This window comes from Lepisosteus platostomus, chromosome 11 (genome assembly GCF_059453375.1).
Source record: "Lepisosteus platostomus isolate fLepPlt1 chromosome 11, fLepPlt1.hap1, whole genome shotgun sequence".
Classification (NCBI taxonomy): domain Eukaryota; kingdom Metazoa; phylum Chordata; class Actinopteri; order Semionotiformes; family Lepisosteidae; genus Lepisosteus; species Lepisosteus platostomus.
The window spans coordinates 8,762,743-8,781,448 of record NC_142621.1 but is presented as its reverse complement, the minus strand read 5'-3'; the positions used below and the strand labels follow the sequence as shown (position 1 = coordinate 8,781,448).

Sequence of the window (18,706 nt, the reverse complement as noted above, 5' to 3'; positions counted from 1 at the left end):
TCCGAGCTATAGCATTTGTGAGGCAAGGCGTTAGTAGCTAAGGTGGGGGGGGGGACGGATGCTTCCCACCTCTACAGCGTAGTTTTTTGGCTTCCGCCGGTAGCAGCTCAACAGGACAAACCTTGATTGCACGGTGGCAGAGTTCAAAATGGCAGGTCAAGCGTTCAGCTCCAAAGGCCCCCGACCTCTTGACATTTTAAAGCCCATTTTGAGGCGTATGTTCATTTTTTCCCCCCAAATGAATCAAACGTAAAACAACACAATCTAACACTTAATCATTTCAGCCAGAAAAAAAAAAACATAATTAGTGACTAGTGTACATAAATAATTGTAGTCTTGGTATCATTAAAGGCACATGCTGTCGATAAAAAGCATTCTTTTGCACGGAGGTTTACTATTTTTTTAAGGCCAAACTAAAACAAATGTCAAGGGGTTCTATACTGAACCTGCAACACACAGCATCCCAGTAACAACGTCTTTATTAAATACCATAGACTTCAAAGGAAATCACATCTTGGTTATGCACGTTTTAAAGCCTTTTTGAAGTAAAACATTTTTCTCGCACAGTTGTTGATCCTCACTAGATAAATGTAGCACCAGAGGACCTAAAACAACAGCACATTTCCATCTCTTTATTCACTCGCGTCATTCATAGAGTATCAGAAATGCACACTAAGATTGTTTTTTACTGTGTAGCATGTTTGTAAATGTGAAACGTTTTGGCATATTCATATACTTTCAGAGATGAATTTAAGTATTATGAAAAATGACAGCTGTCTTTGTAAGATAAAATGCTTGTGCAATAAGATAATGGCAGAAGAACAAGCCAATGGCTGTTGCCAATTGACAGTGTCACATCAAACCCTAGAGGTCACATGTTAGCACTGTACTGATGCTCCTAAAACAGACTGAAAAAGGTTAACCCTTCACATACCTCCACCAGGGCAGAGTGGTGGCACTGTGGCTAAGGATCTGTGCCTGTGGCTGGAAAGTTACTGGTTCAAATCCTGTGGCTGGCAGAGGAATCCTACTCTGTTGGGTCCCTGAGCAAGGCCCTTAACCCCAACTGCTCCAGGGGCACTGTACAATAACTGACCCTTTGCTCTGACCCCAAGCTGCTTTCCCTGTCTGTGTGTCTCATGGAGAGCAAGCTGGGGTATGTGGAAAAGATGAATTCATAATGCAAGAAATTGAATATGGCCAATAAAATGATCTTATCTTACCTATGGGCTCTTGCAAAAGTTACCCAACAAGAGATCCTGTAGGTTTTTTGGTTTGTTCTGGACAAGCAACCTGGTTTCACTTCATGTAAAAACCCTAATTATTTCTCATTAAAAAAATAAGTTTTCCATTTATGGCTCAACGGCAAAATTTTATTCTGCCTGGCAGCCCTTTTTAAACTTCTTTAAGAGCTTTCAGCTCGACCCGGACATATGAAAGACCTTGAAGGCTGTAGCTTTCCTCTCGTGTCTTTTCCTTTTTCTCTTTTTTTAGTTTTCCTTCGCTTATCTCTTCCACATCTCTGGTTTCCTTTTTTCTACCCCTTTGTTCCTGTTTTTATATTATTGCTGGATTTACTGTTTAGGTACCCCGTCTGTCATCCCATGATGATTATTCCCATTTGTTCATTCTTGCATATGGTACCATGTAATATTCTTTTCTTTCTGAAAAACCAATAAACAAATTGAACATAAAACTCTCATGGCTTCAGAAGGGATTGTAATTCTTAAAAGAGTTATCTCATTAGAGTCTTAACTTGCCAAAATGCTAGGGAAAACCATCTTTCATGCACTAAGGAGGAAAAATAATGTTAAACTATAGTGCTGTATATCAGAGTTTTAAGGAAGACAGCTTTGAGGTGGATCAATGCATCTGGCTATCATACTTGCCATGAGCCAAAAAATGTTTTTGACAATCATTGCTTTGTTGCCACGTAAAAAGTAAACCTTTGTATGCAGCATTATTTTGTAGATAGGCTTTCTCATTCCCATTCCAGCTAATCATTTGTGTCTGAGTATGTTGCTATTTGCCCAGCTGCCTTTGAAATAGTTATTTCTTAAGATATTCAGCTTCAAAGCTTCATTGGAAGAGGCAGTCCTGTGTGTCTGGGCATTGACTAGATAACATTCATAGTCACCACCCCTAGTCTTTCCAGATCTCAATAAAGGTGGGGACGAAAACAGAACATCAACACACCTGCCAATCACAAATTCCAAGCAAAGCATTTCCTGTATGACCAAAAATTCTCATTCAGGAATTCCACTCTGGGCTTGATGTCTGGCTTTCTTTAAGTTTTCCTTAAATTCAGTGAAGCAGTTTCTCACATCTGATCTGCTCTATAGTGAGGCTGCCGGGACTTAATGGCTACCAGGTGTCATTCAGGTAGGTGGAGGATGAAGTGGGTCCCCTACTCTATGTGAAACAATTTGAGATTCTTTCAGATGAAAATCATTAAAGGACATCTTCATTTCAGTTTTGATTAAATTCAGACAAAATGTATTGAAGGAAACAAACTGGTACATGCTCCATAAATGGGTCTAGACAGCTGCTCACTACTGTAGCCAAACTTAATATATGATCTTTTTCAATGTGAAAATTTTGTATAGACATTTCAGTGATCTTGCATGTTGAAAGAGACTTTAAATATAAAATTAGCTACTGAAGAAAATAACTATTGAGAGAAACGTACAGTATTGTAGTATGCCTGCTGATTCATTATTTCTGAAGGTGAAAAAAGTGAGAAATCAGGTACAAATTAGTGGTTTACATGTGACCCTGAAGAACAGTGATTCTGGTTTCTGAAAAACTTGTTCCCACACTGAAACCTCATGAAAGTTTATTGTTTTAAGAAGCTATCACATTCACTAATCAGTATATACAGGATAAAAATGACTGAAACAGACTAAAACTAGAATGGAAAGAAATGTGAATTCACAGTAGTTAATGGCTTCCCTTCACTGAAATAAACCACCCCTGGAATAACAACGTTTTCAAAAACCAGTAAACCTCCAGCTATGCAACCCCACAATGATTTTCCTATGAATAAATGGATTGATATTAGTCACTCTTTGATACAATGAAAATTTGTGTTCTGCAGTTCAACTTTCAATGTTTTAAAGCATAGAAGAGCAAGGTTCTTGAGCTACTGTTCCCAGACACTGTCAATAAAAGAGCCATCAATACAGTATGACCTCTGTGCTGAGTGTAATTCCATACGTTTCCTTTCACTACATGAAAAACTGTACAGCATCCATGTGATGTGGCAAGAGATGCATAAAATATGCTTGGAAACAAACAATATTAGCTATTATTTACAACTGAGTCACCAACAGACCTTTAAATTATACTGGATGCTAGGCAGAAAAAGTAAAAAATTACTCCCCCCAGTGGTGAAAGGAAAGAAGACACCTTTTAATTTGGTGGAGTCTAAGAACCTTCTCTCCCATTATAACATTTCAGTACTATGATACAAATTAACACAAACATGTGGTAACAAAATAGATTTTTATCTTTAATATTTGGTATTAATTACAAAATTCACAATCATATAATGTATGAGCTCTTAGTAAGGCACAATCAAACTGGTTAGGTAAAAAATCCTAAATCCTAAATCATTAGGATCATTAGCACAGAATAAAAGATATAAAAAAAAAACATTTTATGCTCATGTCGATACCGACTCAGACAACATCAATTCACACCACCTCTCTCCGAAAAACACACTTTGTTGAGAAGACAATAAGGTTTGAGTTGTCTTCTGTGAGTAAGTAATGCATTCTATATACACCATTTGAAAAACTGAATCAAAGGTGTAAAAACAGTTAAAGAACCTGCACACATTTAATTCATTTTTTTGTTTTCTCTTTACCATTACACTATACATTTATCAGGTATTTATGAATGCACTTGCACCCCTGAGAATTTCCAGCTAAAACTCCATACTGGATTTTCAGTACTGCAAAAATAGTTTCACAAGTAGAAGCCTTTCAAGTAAAGCAAGAGCGCAAGTGATAAAAAGCAGAGCAGACAGTATCAAATATACAAAACATTCATAAAAATATTCTTCTCCTTTTCTTCCACTATTTACCAAGAGCTGTAAAGCAAGTACTCTCAAGTCAGCTGGTGCAGAAATTCATCTACCCTTAACGATAATTATTTGTCTGAACCTATAAGATTTGTTTTGAAACGCACAAAAACATATGCTCATTTCTCCAAAAAAAGCAAAACCCCACCCAAACAGTCTGTTTAGTCCTGGTTTTCTTTAACCAAAGGAAAAACGACTGAAACCAATGAGAATGAACCTGAGGACCACACAGAAAGCTGGCAAAAGCAATTTAAAAATGCATCAATTTTAAATCTCTAGAAAAATGCTAAATGATTAGCTGCTCCCCACAGCTTTTCCTTTCATGAAGAATCATACCTGACCATTCGCCTTTTTTGCCGACTTGGTCCCTAAATCTTAAGAACCTTTCAGGACAATGTGAGGATGATTTTATTTTATTATTTATTGGTGTTCTTGTAGCTAAAGTAGAAGGAGAACCAGTGCAATCCCACTTTATTATTGAGACATTGCATCTCCTCTACATCTCTACCTTCCAGTCAAAAAATAGGTTTGAAATGGAAAAAAGTGGGATCATTATCCCTCACTGTAAGTGCTTAAAATTGGTCCCAGGGACAAAGGGAGAACATTTTGCCATCTCAGCTGGGTTCTTTGTAAGAATCACAGCTTTGCTTTTCAGTACCATCTTCAGCTGTAACGGGTACAACCAAATGCGAAATGCGGCTCCAAAGGCCTCCAAATTTGTCAGTGTCCATCTCGTTGAAAGTGGACGGGTGGTGGGAAGACAGGAATTTGTTCTCGATATAGTCCCGGACCTTCTCCTCCACGCTGCCCAGAGTCTGCTCGGTGCCCAGCTCGTCCTCTTCCAGAAGAACGGTGAAGATGAGAGACACAGCCTTGTAGGCCGCGTTCTCGTGGTCACAGTACTTGTAGAAGATGAGTGTCGAGTCTGGAGGAAGCTCTTCAAACCGGTGGATGACTGCTGCCCTCTTGTTCCCCTCAAACGCGGCTGTCAGCTCCTCATCTATTTCCAGTTTGACTCGGTCACTGTCCAGCGCGGCTTTGCTCAAACCGTCTATGTGGAGGGCACTGGCATTGAGGGCAGAGGAGTAGGCCCTGGCCAGGCCACTGGCCAGACAGTGCAGTGTCCTCTCAGCCTTGCGCCCAGCAGTCAGGATCATGCTGACGGGTTCAGTGGGCTCCTCTGACTGAAGGTGCTTCTCCATGTGAATCCTGCTTCTCCTCCACAGCTCCTTTCTCTGGCTGGGGAAGCTGGACTCCAATTCAAGAATCTGCACATCAAAGTTTATGTCTGTCTGATTTTTACTTCGGCGGACTCTTTCAACGAAAGGAAGCACAGCCACGAGAGCCGCAAGGATCAACAGAGCCAGACACACCAGTAAAAATTTAGACAGCCATCCTGTTTGGGAGAAAAAAACAATTCTGTTATTTAATTCTTCCATGTCTTTGGATAATTTTAATTTTTACATTTCTAAAATAAAACGAAAGACTTTACAACTGCTGAAAAAACAAATGAACATGGGTAAAACATACTTTAATACAAAATCTTCTCACAAAATGTTAAAAACATCTGCATGACAATGCTAATCTAAAACAGAACTCTTTTATATTTAAATAATTTCCGCAAAACAAAGTACTGACCTTTTCTGGGTTGGGGAGAAACAGGACCCTTTTTGACAACAGTTTGTCCTGTGCTGTATTCTAAATAAACATAAAAGAAATATGTATTTCTAGTTAAAACCATTGTACTGTATATGAATATAGCTGAATACATTTCAAGAGAACCTACGTTATATTTCTGTTTTTGTGTGCAAATGTTACTGTATTATAACATCTTTTCATATCCTTTGTGTAAACTGGAATAGGAACTAAATTAAATCTGTATTTGCCAATGTTCAACTGCTCTTTGTGTTCTCAATATGAATTTAAGTCATCAAACCACATAGCACAAGGTCTGCAATATCTCATACGTAATTTTGATTCTTACAGACTCTCAAGGAGAAAGGCTTTACCATCTCATAAGAACCACTATATGCAATTTAAAACAAATATACCAAATATTTGAGAGTGGCCATTAAAAAAAATAACAAAATGTGGATTAAAATTACAGGAAATGGCAAGCAAATCAAGTATTTTACTGTTTAAACTAGTTTTAACAGCATCCTTACCTTTTTTCTTTTCACGTTCTACAATCCGATTCAATCGAGGAACATTCAGCAGGCACTCATACTGTTTAAGGGGGCTGCATGGGGGCCCTTTGGCATAGCCTGCATTTGACATACTGTGATTAGAACCTACATAGTTTTGTTTTGGCAGGCCTAAAAAGAAAAAAAAAGTCAGTATTAGAATACTGCCATTAGGCTGTAACCCAAATTCTCAGGCCTTAAAGTCACCTTTCATTAAAATACACCAATGTTTTAACTCACACTGATCTTGAAATAACCAACACAACAACAACAGTTTTTCTAAACCGATTACAAGGCTAACATTTTATTTAATGTGCAAAACTATGAGACAAAATAAATGCCATGCTTTGACCCACGCTGAATTAGCGTCTTTGCATTAGTGCATTCCCAATGGTCACAGTACCTGTTTCACTGTCCTCCACAATTCTGTGACTTCTAATGCTCCTCCTTGAAATACGTTCGTCAGACATGTGTGCCGAATACTGACGAAGACCTGGAATGAAAGGAATAAGAAAGGCATTGCAGTAGGGCAGGTGCTGTTATGCCCCTGATTATAACCAGCTATAAAAAGGTCAGCATCTTTTCAAGTTTATTTAGACATTGAGACACCATAGTGGAGTAACAGAGAGAAACCTAAGCCATCCTATATTCACATTTGACCTTTTCCACATTGTATTATTTATTTTCTATATTGTATAAATACAAATCCTAAAACTGCAACCATGAGTGGTTTTTCTAATTGTCTGATTTGCGTGAGACAATCCATCGGTACTATACCTTCGCTCCTCTCCAGAGGTGGAGGTTTCTGGTTCCTTGATAAGTTTATCGATTCACCTTCAGTGCGGCCAATTGATTTATACATATATCCGAGCAAATCTAAAATCCAAAGAAAAGGATGGAAAAAGAAGAAACATTTACCGATGATGACTGCAGTCAACTTACTGGTCTCATAAGGAAAGCTGTAGTATTGGGTTACTTTCATATCTAGTCCTTAGGGGCCAGAGTTGCAACATTAGTGCAATGTTATTCTGTTAAAACTGGACTTCACCCAGTAAACCCAACTTCACCTTTGATCAGGTGTTTTGCAACCCAGTCAGTCACTAAGAGGAAAATGTAATCTGACGAAAGGCTAGTCATCTTTCCTGTTCAGTGGTCTACTCTCTGGTTTGGTGAAGCCCTGACAGCTCATTATTTTAAGGGTAGCGTTAGTGGTTCCTAAAGGGTTGGAGAGAAACAGAAACCTTTTTGCCAACAGTTTGGCTTGTGCTGTATTCCAAATAAACATAAAACAAATATGTATTTTTCATTAAGACTACTGTATATTAATATAGCTCTGACAGCTCATTATTTAGGGTAGCGTTAGTGGTTCCCAAACCGTCACAAATACTTGCTTGTACAGAGAGCTTTTAAAAAACCATTCTACTTTGAAATAGAGGTCCCAATCTATGCAGACAACACAAGAGTACTTACTCCAAGTCCCTGTTGTCCAACATTACAGCTTTGCCAAAATTGTTTTATATACAGACAAAACCAAAAGAACTGAAAGATGACATCTCTCATTTAGTTGAAGTGCACAGCGAAAGAATGTTTTTCCCAGCTCTGTGGTGTGACCCGATAAATCCCCAGTCTCCATTACTACCTTCAGATTCTCTATCTGCCAGAGGAACTGGGTCTTCCTCTTCTTCATTCATCTCGATATCCTCTTCATAATCCTTTGGTGTCCCAGGATGGCTGTGATCTTCGTCGTCAAACTGAACTTTCCTTATTTTATTGGGAGAATCACCGTCTGTGAAAAGGGATAGAAGAATAACTTGGGATGTTTCTGCACGTAACAATGAGCTTACCCATCATAGTCTGAAACTGGGACGTGATTCATGAAATCTCTTCTGAGATCAGACAAAGCCTGATCCTGTTGGATCCTGTGGTCCTGTTAAAAACTTGGGGAAAAAAATACATTGAATTGATCACATAAATCTTAAGGTCTAAGAAGGCCTCCACCGTTAAACTAATCACGGGTGTGCTGTGAACAATTCCTATCTGGTTCTCCAGGTGTTTTGGGTTTTGATCAAACCAGTGCTGCCAGGATATAAACTAATAACAAGATCAAATGGCTAGTTCTAATGAGTCTTGTCAACTTAAGTGTTAGATGCCTACAAAACCTGCAGCCCCGCAACAGGATCGCCATAGGATAAGATCCTCCTGAAAAAGCATACAACCACCACTATAAAAAAAAAAAACAGGATGTGGGAGGGCATGACACCACATGATAGCTTGGTGGGGTTTAGATCAAAACCGTTACTGCTTTGGAAGTGCTGGGAGAACGTGATATTAACTGCAATATCCACATTATTAAAGTCCCACACTCAGGAGATTGTACCCTTTTGTGTCACCTACACCTCTTAGCTAAAATCGAGTGCGTCGCAGTGGACATTTTGAGATCTGAATAATGTCTCTCTTGAACACTGGAGAGAATACTGGAAATCATTTCCCGTCACCTGCAGTTACCAGGTATTACAGCTGTAGCTGTTTATGAAACTTATATGACAGCATCTAATGTATTAAGTGGTCCTCCCATAAGAGAAACTCTATAGGTCTAAATCCTTCATTGCTCACCCTCGCCATCTTGCTGCAAGTTTTCTTCTTCGATTTCCATGTTGTCATCGCCTGCTCCAGCCTGGCTCCCATTTTCAGCTGGGGTGTCTTTTTTCTTTCTCTTTCTCCTTGCTCTGCTCTCTTCCGACACTACGACTAAATGCCAATGTCAGAAATTCACAATGTTGCATTTAAGATTCTTATGCCAGTACGCACTCCAAAACTCTATACCAATAAATCCATCTGTAACTAACGTACTTAAAAGTTGCACTATAACATCATGAACACTTGAACATCGTGTACAAGACATCCACTTTATTTTAAAAAAGCGTAACATCTTTGGAGATTAGCGCAACACAAAGTAAAAACAAGAAACGTTATCTATGATCAATTCATTCTTTTAAAAAAATCAGTGCCTACGGGCATCTTAGTCTTAGGCCACCAGTCTTAATAAACCTTTAAAAATCGTTTAAAAACGATGTTGTGAAACGATTTTTAAAATTATTTTCATAGAGATCCGAGACTTTCTATATAACGTATTAATTAATATAAAATTCTAAAGAGTTGTTTTAATTTGCGGTCTTCCGATTTCCGGTTATAGCTTAAATTATAGTCCGTTATGAAATGTGAGTTAACAACGGACCCAAAAATATGAATAATAAAGTTCAGCGTGACAGCAACTTCACAGCTGTCATTAATAAAATGCAGGTTTCATTTTTTTATATTTTTAAACAATATTTACGCATTTTGTTTTGCATTAAACGGGGTTTTCCGTCGCAAAACGAAAGTGAAACAAAACTAACTGCGCGGGATGGTTAAGACTAAAAGAATAAAATTCAATGGCGAATAATACATTCAAACTTAATGCGTGCATGTGTGTCATCTGCTTCATTTTTTTTTTCAACGAATGTGCGCTTCTTATTAAGCAAAACCGTGTCACTGAACTTACAGTTAGCAAGAATATTGTATTTTAAATTATGAAAATCCTTTTTAAGAGTCATTTTTTAAGCCCTGCTATGTTATCTAACATTTATGAACAAGGTTCACGGTTTGGGTCACTAATGAATGAAGGCAAACTACTGGCTTGCTTCAAAACCTCCATCCATGTTATGTCCTCAACTCAAAACGTACTTAAAACAGCTCATCCGCCGTTTTTACGCCCACTTACCAGTTTTCGCTGCTCTTTGTCTCGTTTCCCGCATGTTTAATTCCAATCTTTTCTTTAAAAAGTCTTGCGAATCCGACTTCCGTGATACTTCATCCCCTGCTTTTACGAGACACTTGGAGGACTTCCCTGCCGCAAGCCGGAAAGAAGAACTGGAGGTTGTTTCCTGGGGACTAGTTTTGGAAGAACACAAGCGTTTTCCGGAAAAAGCGCCTTCGTGTTGAGCAGAGTCTGAATTTGCGCTGCGAGCCGCAGAGCCAGTAGAGTTTCTCTCCTTAATGGGTTGTCGCGCTGTCACGTCAGAAAAGAACACACGTTTTTTCGCTGTTGTTGTCGACATTATCTCGGTAGTTTTAGTACCGCATAATAGTTGAAGTATTTACAGATAAAAAAATAAGACTTAAGTGTTTCAGGTTGACAGGCCCTTTCGTAGGTTTGATAACAGCACTATCCTGTAGAACGAAAACGCCGAAACGAGGAATCTTGCAATAGAGACTAATTCCAAACTCAGCTTGGATTCCAGTGTTCCGTCTAATATGGCTGTCCCAGTCGCATTCCTGCAGGGTTGTGTCGTCAGATACAGGATCTTAAAGTGATAGCAGCTCGTCAGTGGAATTTGTCCCTCCTAACATGTTGCTGTACACAACGATTTGTGCACACTAACCGTTATAGCAGTTTTGTGGTCCTTACTCCTGGATTACTTTATAGGCAAGGTCTCGACCTTAGCTGGTCAAGACCTCTAAAACTACCTTCTCGTATTGCAACATTAAAGCTTAGATTTCGTATTTAAGTGATAATACCAAAGGAGTGGATTGTCACATTGTACCTATTGAGAAATAAACTATTTTACTTTTTGAGTTCGGACTGCATTAATAGGTTAGCACAATATTTCAAAGTACATTTTTCAATATGAGAAAGACGTGCACCTTATGAGTGTTTTACAAAGTATGTGTTGGAAAAAGACGTCTGTATGGGTTCAACATCTGCTAACTTCTTAGCACAAGAACCTATCTGAATTATGGGTTCTTCAGATTCCAGATCTAATATGAAAATTGAGTTGAAGCAAAGTACCCTATAGAGAGAAATTGCACTCCCAATCTGTTAAAGTCTGTACAGAATTATGAGAATTTCAAATACTTATATCCTGAGTTTAGATGTGGCTACAGAAGGCTCTACTAGTGTAACTATAGATAATTGTGCACATAATTTATTTTTTGATATTTCAGTCTCCTATTGACTAAACCAGAAAAGAGTATGTGTACAGCATTAGAAAGTGTCCATGTATCAGAAATGAAAAGGGGTAAATTTAGGTTATAGAAATGAGAATACCACCCATTGACCAGCAGCCATATCACCCTGCAACTCACAACTGGCAACCTACTAAAGCTAAGCAGGTATGAGCCTCAGCAGTACCTGGATAGGAGACCTACTGGGAAAAACTGTAAGAGGAGTTAGTGGGGCCAGTAAGGGGTGCTTTCCCTGTGGTCTGTGTGAATCCTAATGCCCCGGTATAGTGACGGGGACAATATACTGCAAAAAGGTGCTATCCCTCGCATGAGATAAAACTGAGGTCCTGACTTTCTGTGGTCATTAGAAATCCCAGGCTGTCTCTTGAAAAGAGTAGGGGTGTAACCCTGGTGTCCTGGCCAAACCTCCATTGGTATTGACTAATCATGGCCTCCTAATCCCCCTTTGTGAATTGGCTTCATCACTCTGTTCTCCCCACTGAGAGCTGGTGTGTGGGGAGAGCTCTGGTGCACTATGGCTGCTGTTGCATCATCCAGGTGGGTCTGCACACTGGTGGTGGAGGGGAGTCCCCATTACCTGTAAAGTGCTTTGAGTGGAGACCCAGAAAAGTGCTATATAAGTGTAAGCAATTATTACCACAGATTGTATAATAAACAATGCATACACCAGTATATCTCTGGATTCTACAAACATTTGTACATCTTTAAGGCACATAAATCTTTATTTACTACACAAAGACATAATTTGCATGACAGACTGAATGAAGTTCAGGATCCAGATGGTGGCCGGCTATCATCTTTAATAAACCAGGTATTATAAACTAACCCTGTAGAAAATGAAGAATTTTGTTAGACTATTCAGATGAGGAACAAGCTCCAGAAGTTTTCATTACTTTCTTATCCATTCCACGCAGATCGAAACCTGTCTATCATTAATTTGGCATGATTTATTTATTTAAATGGAGAGAGAAAATATTTGATTCATTTTTCCCAATGCAAATTTCAGTAAAATGTTTAAGAGTGGGTAATGCTACTTAATTTAAACAGTTCAAATTCACTATGACAGTTTTTGTTTCAAAACCATCAGCAACCAAAACATGATTTTATAACTAAGGACAGTAACTGATGTTTCATGGCCTACAAACCGTAATTAAGGAGACACGATAAAAAAGCATTTTCAGAAATGATTACAAAAGCTGACAATTGTGAAAAGGTTACAGAAAGTGTCATGAAATTGACAAGCAAAAAAAATCTCTCTTTTCCAACACTTAATAGAAGACAAAGAAGGAATCCCTGGCTTATAGTTCAGAAAAACTATATAGTATTTTCAACTTTTGTATATCTAAATATGCATGTTATTTTGGGAAATGTATTAAGTGCTGTTATTTAAACATAATATTCTTATTGCTAAACCCCCAGAGATACAAATCTGTTCTTAAACACCCTACACTCCATTTTTGGAGAACTTTGTTCTTCAGTTCATGTTGGTTAAACATAACTTTTGTCTTTTTACTATTACTTCACTTTGTTAAAACTGTGTGAATTCTGCTATGTCTGAGCTGTGAAAAAATTTAAAATCTCTAATTTCATATCTCTAGTGCTATTATTATAAATTTTTCAAGGCAACGTTAAAGTGCATTGACACAAGGTAAACAGGTTTATGATTATGTTACTCAGTGTATGTCCAACGAAACTGTCATTGTCAATGCATTCCATTATAGAATGTCTCTTAAAATTTCCGTTTTTGACTGTACACAATATCTAAGATTCATACTGGAAAAGGTGAGTAAATCATAAGGCTGCAGTTTGGTTTAACAAGAGACATAAGGGAACACACTGGTTAAGACAAATGTCCTGCATTCCTGAGCTGCAGTAGCCAATATCAGTAAAGGCCCAGTTGTACATTCCAATCTCCATACGTCTTTTGGTGAGAACTGAAGGTTCTCTTCACAGATCGCAGCCTAACCTTTCACTTCTCTCCTCAGTGCTAACAGGTAAAATCAAGTGTGAGATCCGACTCCAAAGTCCACTGAATTTATCAGTATCCATTTTATCAAACACAGTTGGCTGGACTGATATAAAGAAATTCTCCTGAATGTGATCCTGCACCTTCTCCTCCACGCTGCCCAAATTCAGCTGTGTGCTCAGCTCGTCCTCTTCCAGGAGAACAGTGAAGATGAGAGACACAGCCTTGTAGGCCGCGTTCTCATGGTCACAGTACTTGTAGAAGATGAGTGTCGAGTCTGGAGGAAGCTCTTCAAACCGGTGGATGACTGCTGCCCTCTTGTTCCCCTCAAACGCGGCTGTCAGCTCCTCGTCTATTTCCAGTTTGACCCGGTCACTGTCCAGCGTGGCCTTGCTCAAGCCATCTATGTGGAGGGCACTGGCATTGAGGGCAGAGGAGTAGGCCCTGGCCAGGCCACTGGCCAGACAGTGCAGTGTCCTCTCAGCCTTGCGCCCAGCAGTCAGGATCATGCTGACGGGTTCAGTGGGCTCCTCTGACTGAAGGTGCTTCTCCATGTGGATCCTGCTTCTCCTCCACAGCTCCTTTCTCTGGCTGGGGAAGCTGGACTCCAGCCGAGTAATCTGCCTGCGAAACACTTCGATACTTCTGTTCTCCCCCTTTTCAGCAGACTGGCTTTGATGCGGCCATTTGAATAGCCACAAGCCAGCACCCACAAGTAACACTAGAAGAACTGCCAGAAATGGACTTAGTTGGGGTAAAGCAGAATTATAAGATTGTTGGTTGTCTCCATGTCCTTGTGGTATCATAGTTTTGTTCTTCTCATCTGCTGGTTCAGACGTAATTTTAGGATGCGTGGGCCTCTTCTTATCTCGTTATGGAGAAAGATTTTACAAAGAATAAATATCTAATAAAAGTCATCGTATTAGTACATTCATTTTTATACTGCATAATACCCACAACCATCCATTTTCTAACTGTTTTTTCCAATACAGGGCTCCAAAGCAGCAAGGCAGTAATACTAACCATTGTACTACCATGCCACCTATACTGCATAATAATAATAAAAGTCTTACTTTTCTCCCACATCTGATTCCTTATCGCTTTTTTAAGATAAAAAGGAACATGGTTTCTTTAAGTAATGCCAAACAGGCAACTGCAAAAGATGGAGAAGTTTCACTATTCTTGTCTTGTTAGGTAGAGTTTCCTGGTGTTTTTGGCGAGAGAAATCTTTGATACGAAGGACAAAACAACTAAAGATGATTTGTGGAAAGCATGAGAGAAAAGAAAGTCTTTACATTAAGGCTTGCAACACCTGGACTCTTATCACAAATAAGATCTTAAGTAAAGTATTTCAGGTAAAGTATTTATGGAGAAATTAGTTGACAAATTAAAACAAACGTTTTACCAGTTGTTTCTTTTCGGAAGGAGTCATTCTGGTCTTTTTCAGCAACTTTCTCCTTTCTCCTCCTAACGTCAGATTTATCAACTACAGCCGAGACCTCTGGGAGGAAAGGCTGTGAAGCTGTGTCAACAACTGAATTTCCTGTAGGCCGAAAAAAACAACAAGAACTTAAGACTTTGTCTTTTAGTCTCATAAAACATAATTCAAAGTCTGACATGTAAAATAAAAAGCCTACAATCATTTGAATCAAGGCCCATCCAACTGTCCAACTGATCCAACGATCTCAAAACTAAGCCATGCATATAAAGACCTTCATACAGATTAAAAAAATATACACGCCTTACAACACTATTCATATATTCCAAAGTAAACAGTCATTAGATTGCATTTATATTATGGTGGTCTTACCACTCTTGTTTCTTTGGTCAGAACCTTGCTGGATTTCTTTATCAATGTCCTGTTTACAGCTAATACTCTTGTCTTTTCTGTCACTGTCCACCTGGACATTTTCAGCATCTTTCTCTTTAGGGCAGGCAGATCCCTCTCTCGAAGCCCAGTCTTTCTGTTGAAGAGGCGGTTGAGTGGACTGAGTGTCAGTTCCTTCTACAAGACCTGAAACCCCCAAGAGAAGGACCCATTTTACTTCCATCAGAACACAACAGCAAAGATGACATCTGTCCCCAATCCCAAAACCTACAGTAAAAGGTTCAACATGTTACACAAACAAAAAAAAAACAGAACTCAAGGTGTCCAATATCTCTGTGCCGCAAACAACAATAATACAGCGGTCTCACAGTTCTCAGCCACCCCACTTTGAACTCCCTAGTTATATGGAGATGGAGTTTCCTGCCTCTACTGCAGGTGGGTAAATTGAAGACTAGTGGAGGAAGACAGATTTTCTGGCAGATCTGCTGTCCCCCAGTCCTCATGTCTTTCAGATGTGCTGTCCGAACGGGCTGTAGTAGATGTTCTGTCAGCGCCCTCTGCTGGTTGTGAATAAATATGCACGCTTGTACCTTTACTCCAGATGTCACCCTAACTTAACAAACAGGCAACAACTAAAGCAAAGACGTTGTACCAGTCTTGGATTTCGGACTGGAGTCCCCCTGGCCCCTTTCACCACCTTTCTTTTCAGGTAAGGCAGATGTCTCACAGGAAGAGTCCTCCTGAAGAGGCTTTTCAGTGGACTGATTGGCAGCATTTTCTGAAGCGCCTGAAACCCCCAAAACAAAGAAACATGTACTTTGATCCATCAAAATGACTAAATGCAACAACACAGTACCAAAGATTACATTTTTGACTTCCTCTCCTAAAACATCAAATAAAAAAGGTTGACAAATCAAGACAAACGAACAGAAATGAGTCCATCAGCTCTGTAAAAACAACTCTAATACAGGAGTGTGAATAAGGAAGTTCTACCAATCTCGTGTTTGTGATTCTCTTGGTCTTTCTCAGGGGCTTCTGTCTCTGATGAGCAGGAGGCTTTGGAACATAATTGTGTTTCTCCATCACTTGTTTCTTGTGAGATCTGCTCATCTGCCACGTGTATCTGCTCATGATGAGGCTCTCCAGTGGACTGAGAGTCTTGTGCAGAATCCAAAGCTGAACAAAAGAGAAAACTACTTTGACTCACCAGGACCAGAAGTACAATAACAAAGAAGACATTGCGGGACATTTCTGAAATCTCTATTTGTTTTCTGAAACATCATCTTCAGAGTATAATAATCACAGCCAAATAGATGTACTGTACACATACAAATTAAGACATCAATAAAACAATAAAACCATCTCCTAAAACATCAAATAAAAAAGGTTGACAAATCAAGACAAACGAACAGAAATGAGTCCATCAGCTCTGTAAAACAACTCTAATACAGGAGTGTGAATAAGGAAGTTCTACCAATCTCGTGTTTGTGATTCTCTTGGTCTTTCTCAGGGGCTTCTGTCTCTGATGAGCAGGAGGCTTTGGAACATAATTGTGTTTCTCCATCACTTGTTTCTTGTGAGATCTGCTCATCTGCCACGTGTATCTGCTCATGATGAGGCTCTCCAGTGGACTGAGAGTCTTGTGCAGAATCCAAAGCTGAACAAAAGAGAAAACTACTTTGACTCACCAGGACCAGAAGTACAATAACAAAGAAGACATTGCGGGACATTTCTGAAATCTCTATTTGTTTTCTGAAACATCATCTTCAGAGTATAATAATCACAGCCAAATAGATGTACTGTACACATACAAATTAAGACATCAATAAAACAATAAAACCATCTCCTAAAACATCAAATAAAAAAAGGTTGATAAATCAAGACAAACGAACAGAAATGAGTCCATCAGCTCTGTAAAACAACTCTAATACAGGAGTGTGAATAAGGAAGTTCTACCAATCTCGTGTTTGTGATTTTCTTGGTCTTTGTCAGAGGTGTCCATCTCTAGTGAGCAGGGGGCTTTGGAAGATGAGCATGTTTCTCCATCTCTTGTTTCTTGTGAGGCTGAAATCAGCTCACGATGAGGCTCTCCAGTGGACTGAGAGTCTTGTGCAGAATCCAAAGCTGAGAAAAAGAGAAAATAACTTTTACTCACCAGGTCCAGAAGTAGAATAAAAAGAAGACATTTCTGAAATCCCTATTTGTTTTCTGAAACATCATCTTCAGAGTATAATAATCACAGCCAAATAGATGTACTATACACATACAAATTAAGACATCAATAAAATTCGGACACCAAATTCTAAATGATATGTTACCCTGCAATGAGACCTGAAATTTGGTTTATTTGCACAAACCATGAAATCTTCACACTAATGCTAAGGATTCAATAGATCTGCATATTAAATACTTGTTGAGTTTCTCTTATACGCTAAGTAGAGAGTTACTGTTGTAAGATACATTTCCATTACTGAACAGCACCGAAAACATTATTAATAAAATTCTACGTTACCATATAAAACGATGTAACAAGATAAATATCGAACTGTAATTTAACGTAAGTCTGTAATATGTCATGACAAATCTGCAAAGTTCACCAACCAGTAGTATCGCTAAGGGATTGAAAAGAAAAAATACTATCAGTAGACGTTACTACTGTTACATAATGACCTTAAAACAAGAGCTTATAATACAAATTATCGAAAGACAATTTAGAAATAGCAAAGATACAGTATAAACCCTTTTAATAATTTAGTCTTGCACATTCTACACTTACTATTAAGCTTCATAAATGAAACCGAAACTTAGGAATTTGTTGCTTCCTCTACACATTGAGAAAAACAATGGACATCAGTCGCAGTTAAACTGAGTTTTTAAAAACGGTATCAAGACACTGCATTATAAAACCTGACAGGATTCTGAATGAGACTCAGTACTCCACTGTAAACAGAAAACTGAAGTATCGCAGTGTCGACGAAAATAGCCCAGCCATCTTTTGACAGCCTCTAGGCTTTATTAATCTTCGATATGTTTTGAGGGTATTTATTTTACTTTATTTCTATGAGCAAGTAACCGAAGCTCACCACAAGTCTTGGGTAACGAAGCATCAATCTCCATGCTTCTTCTTTACAGCGATTTGGACGATGAACTTTGCACGCCGCAACACCTCCACACCATCTATTTCCACATCATAACTTCCACGGCGGTACGGTTTCCCCCGGACTTTGTTTAGGGGAACACGGGGACGTCACACGGCGTCGACTGTGATTGGATCATCGCTGTCTCCGGTATTTACAGTCCTTAGAAAGTCGGAATCGGAAAGTGATACAGTAATACATTTTGAGTAGCGTGCTACGGCCTGATAAAACAATTAAAGTGAAGTACCTTTTCAAAGCTTACAATGATTGCAGGCATTCTAACGAGTCCATTTATTAACTTTCTACAGAAAGTTTAAAACACTATTTTTTTTAATATTTTGAAAAAAAGAACTGTAATTACTCCGGTTTGTGCCAAACGTTTTATCGTAGATTGTATAAAGCGTAGAGAGAGTATTACTCTTTGTATTATTTAATTTAAGAACAGCCTAAAGCTTTTAGATTACTGTGTGATTTTGTTAGCGCTCTGGTCTGGGGATGCTTTAA

General features: G+C 38.8%; 2 protein-coding genes across 4 annotated transcripts; both read right to left on the bottom strand.

Annotated features, from left to right (window-relative positions):
* Nucleotides 1-3,490: 3,490 nt before the first annotated feature.
* Nucleotides 3,491-10,593, bottom strand: LOC148651940 (uncharacterized). Its single transcript, XM_088598292.1, has 8 exons — nt 10,028-10,593; nt 8,881-9,015; nt 7,907-8,053; nt 7,045-7,143; nt 6,671-6,760; nt 6,250-6,399; nt 5,723-5,782; nt 3,491-5,480 (listed from the first exon to the last, which is right to left on the bottom strand). Exons 1-8 carry the CDS (start codon nt 10,362-10,364, stop codon nt 4,699-4,701), a joined length of 1,800 nt encoding a protein of 599 aa, XP_088454418.1. The 5' UTR covers nt 10,365-10,593; the 3' UTR covers nt 3,491-4,698.
* Nucleotides 10,594-11,974: 1,381 nt separating this feature from the next.
* LOC148651939 (uncharacterized) lies at nt 11,975-18,361 on the bottom strand. Of its 3 annotated transcripts, XM_088598289.1 has the most exons (8): nt 18,149-18,359; nt 17,022-17,189; nt 16,540-16,722; nt 16,059-16,241; nt 15,718-15,852; nt 15,048-15,251; nt 14,643-14,780; nt 11,975-14,105 (listed from the first exon to the last, which is right to left on the bottom strand). In XM_088598289.1, exons 1-8 carry the CDS (start codon nt 18,180-18,182, stop codon nt 13,219-13,221), a joined length of 1,932 nt encoding a protein of 643 aa, XP_088454415.1. In that variant the 5' UTR covers nt 18,183-18,359; the 3' UTR covers nt 11,975-13,218. The 3 variants fall into 3 exon arrangements, with proteins under 3 accessions (XP_088454415.1, XP_088454416.1, XP_088454417.1); XM_088598290.1 differs by lacking the exon at nt 17,022-17,189 and having other exon boundaries at nt 18,149-18,361; XM_088598291.1 differs by lacking the exons at nt 16,059-16,241; nt 16,540-16,722 and having other exon boundaries at nt 18,149-18,349.
* Nucleotides 18,362-18,706: the final 345 nt, after the last annotated feature.

Bases quoted from the DNA above. Each gene is read 5' to 3' on its own strand.
- LOC148651940 (XM_088598292.1), bottom strand. From the start codon at position 10,364: ATGTCGACAACAACAGCGAAAAAACGTGTGTTCTTTTCTGACGTGACA. The intron at 7,144-7,906 runs GTAGTAATGGAG...TTTGGATTTTAG, and splicing joins GGCAGATAGAGAATCTGAAG to ATTTGCTCGGATATATGTAT. The intron at 5,481-5,722 runs GTCAGTACTTTG...TCTCCCAAACAG, and splicing joins TTCTCCCCAACCCAGAAAAG to GATGGCTGTCTAAATTTTTA.
- LOC148651939 (XM_088598289.1), bottom strand. From the start codon at position 18,182: ATGGAGATTGATGCTTCGTTACCCAAGACTTGTG. The intron at 16,723-17,021 runs GTAGAACTTCCT...TCTTTTGTTCAG, and splicing joins AAATCACAAACACGAGATTG to CTTTGGATTCTGCACAAGAC. The intron at 15,252-15,717 runs GTACAACGTCTT...TGGGGGTTTCAG, and splicing joins CAGTCCGAAATCCAAGACTG to GTCTTGTAGAAGGAACTGAC.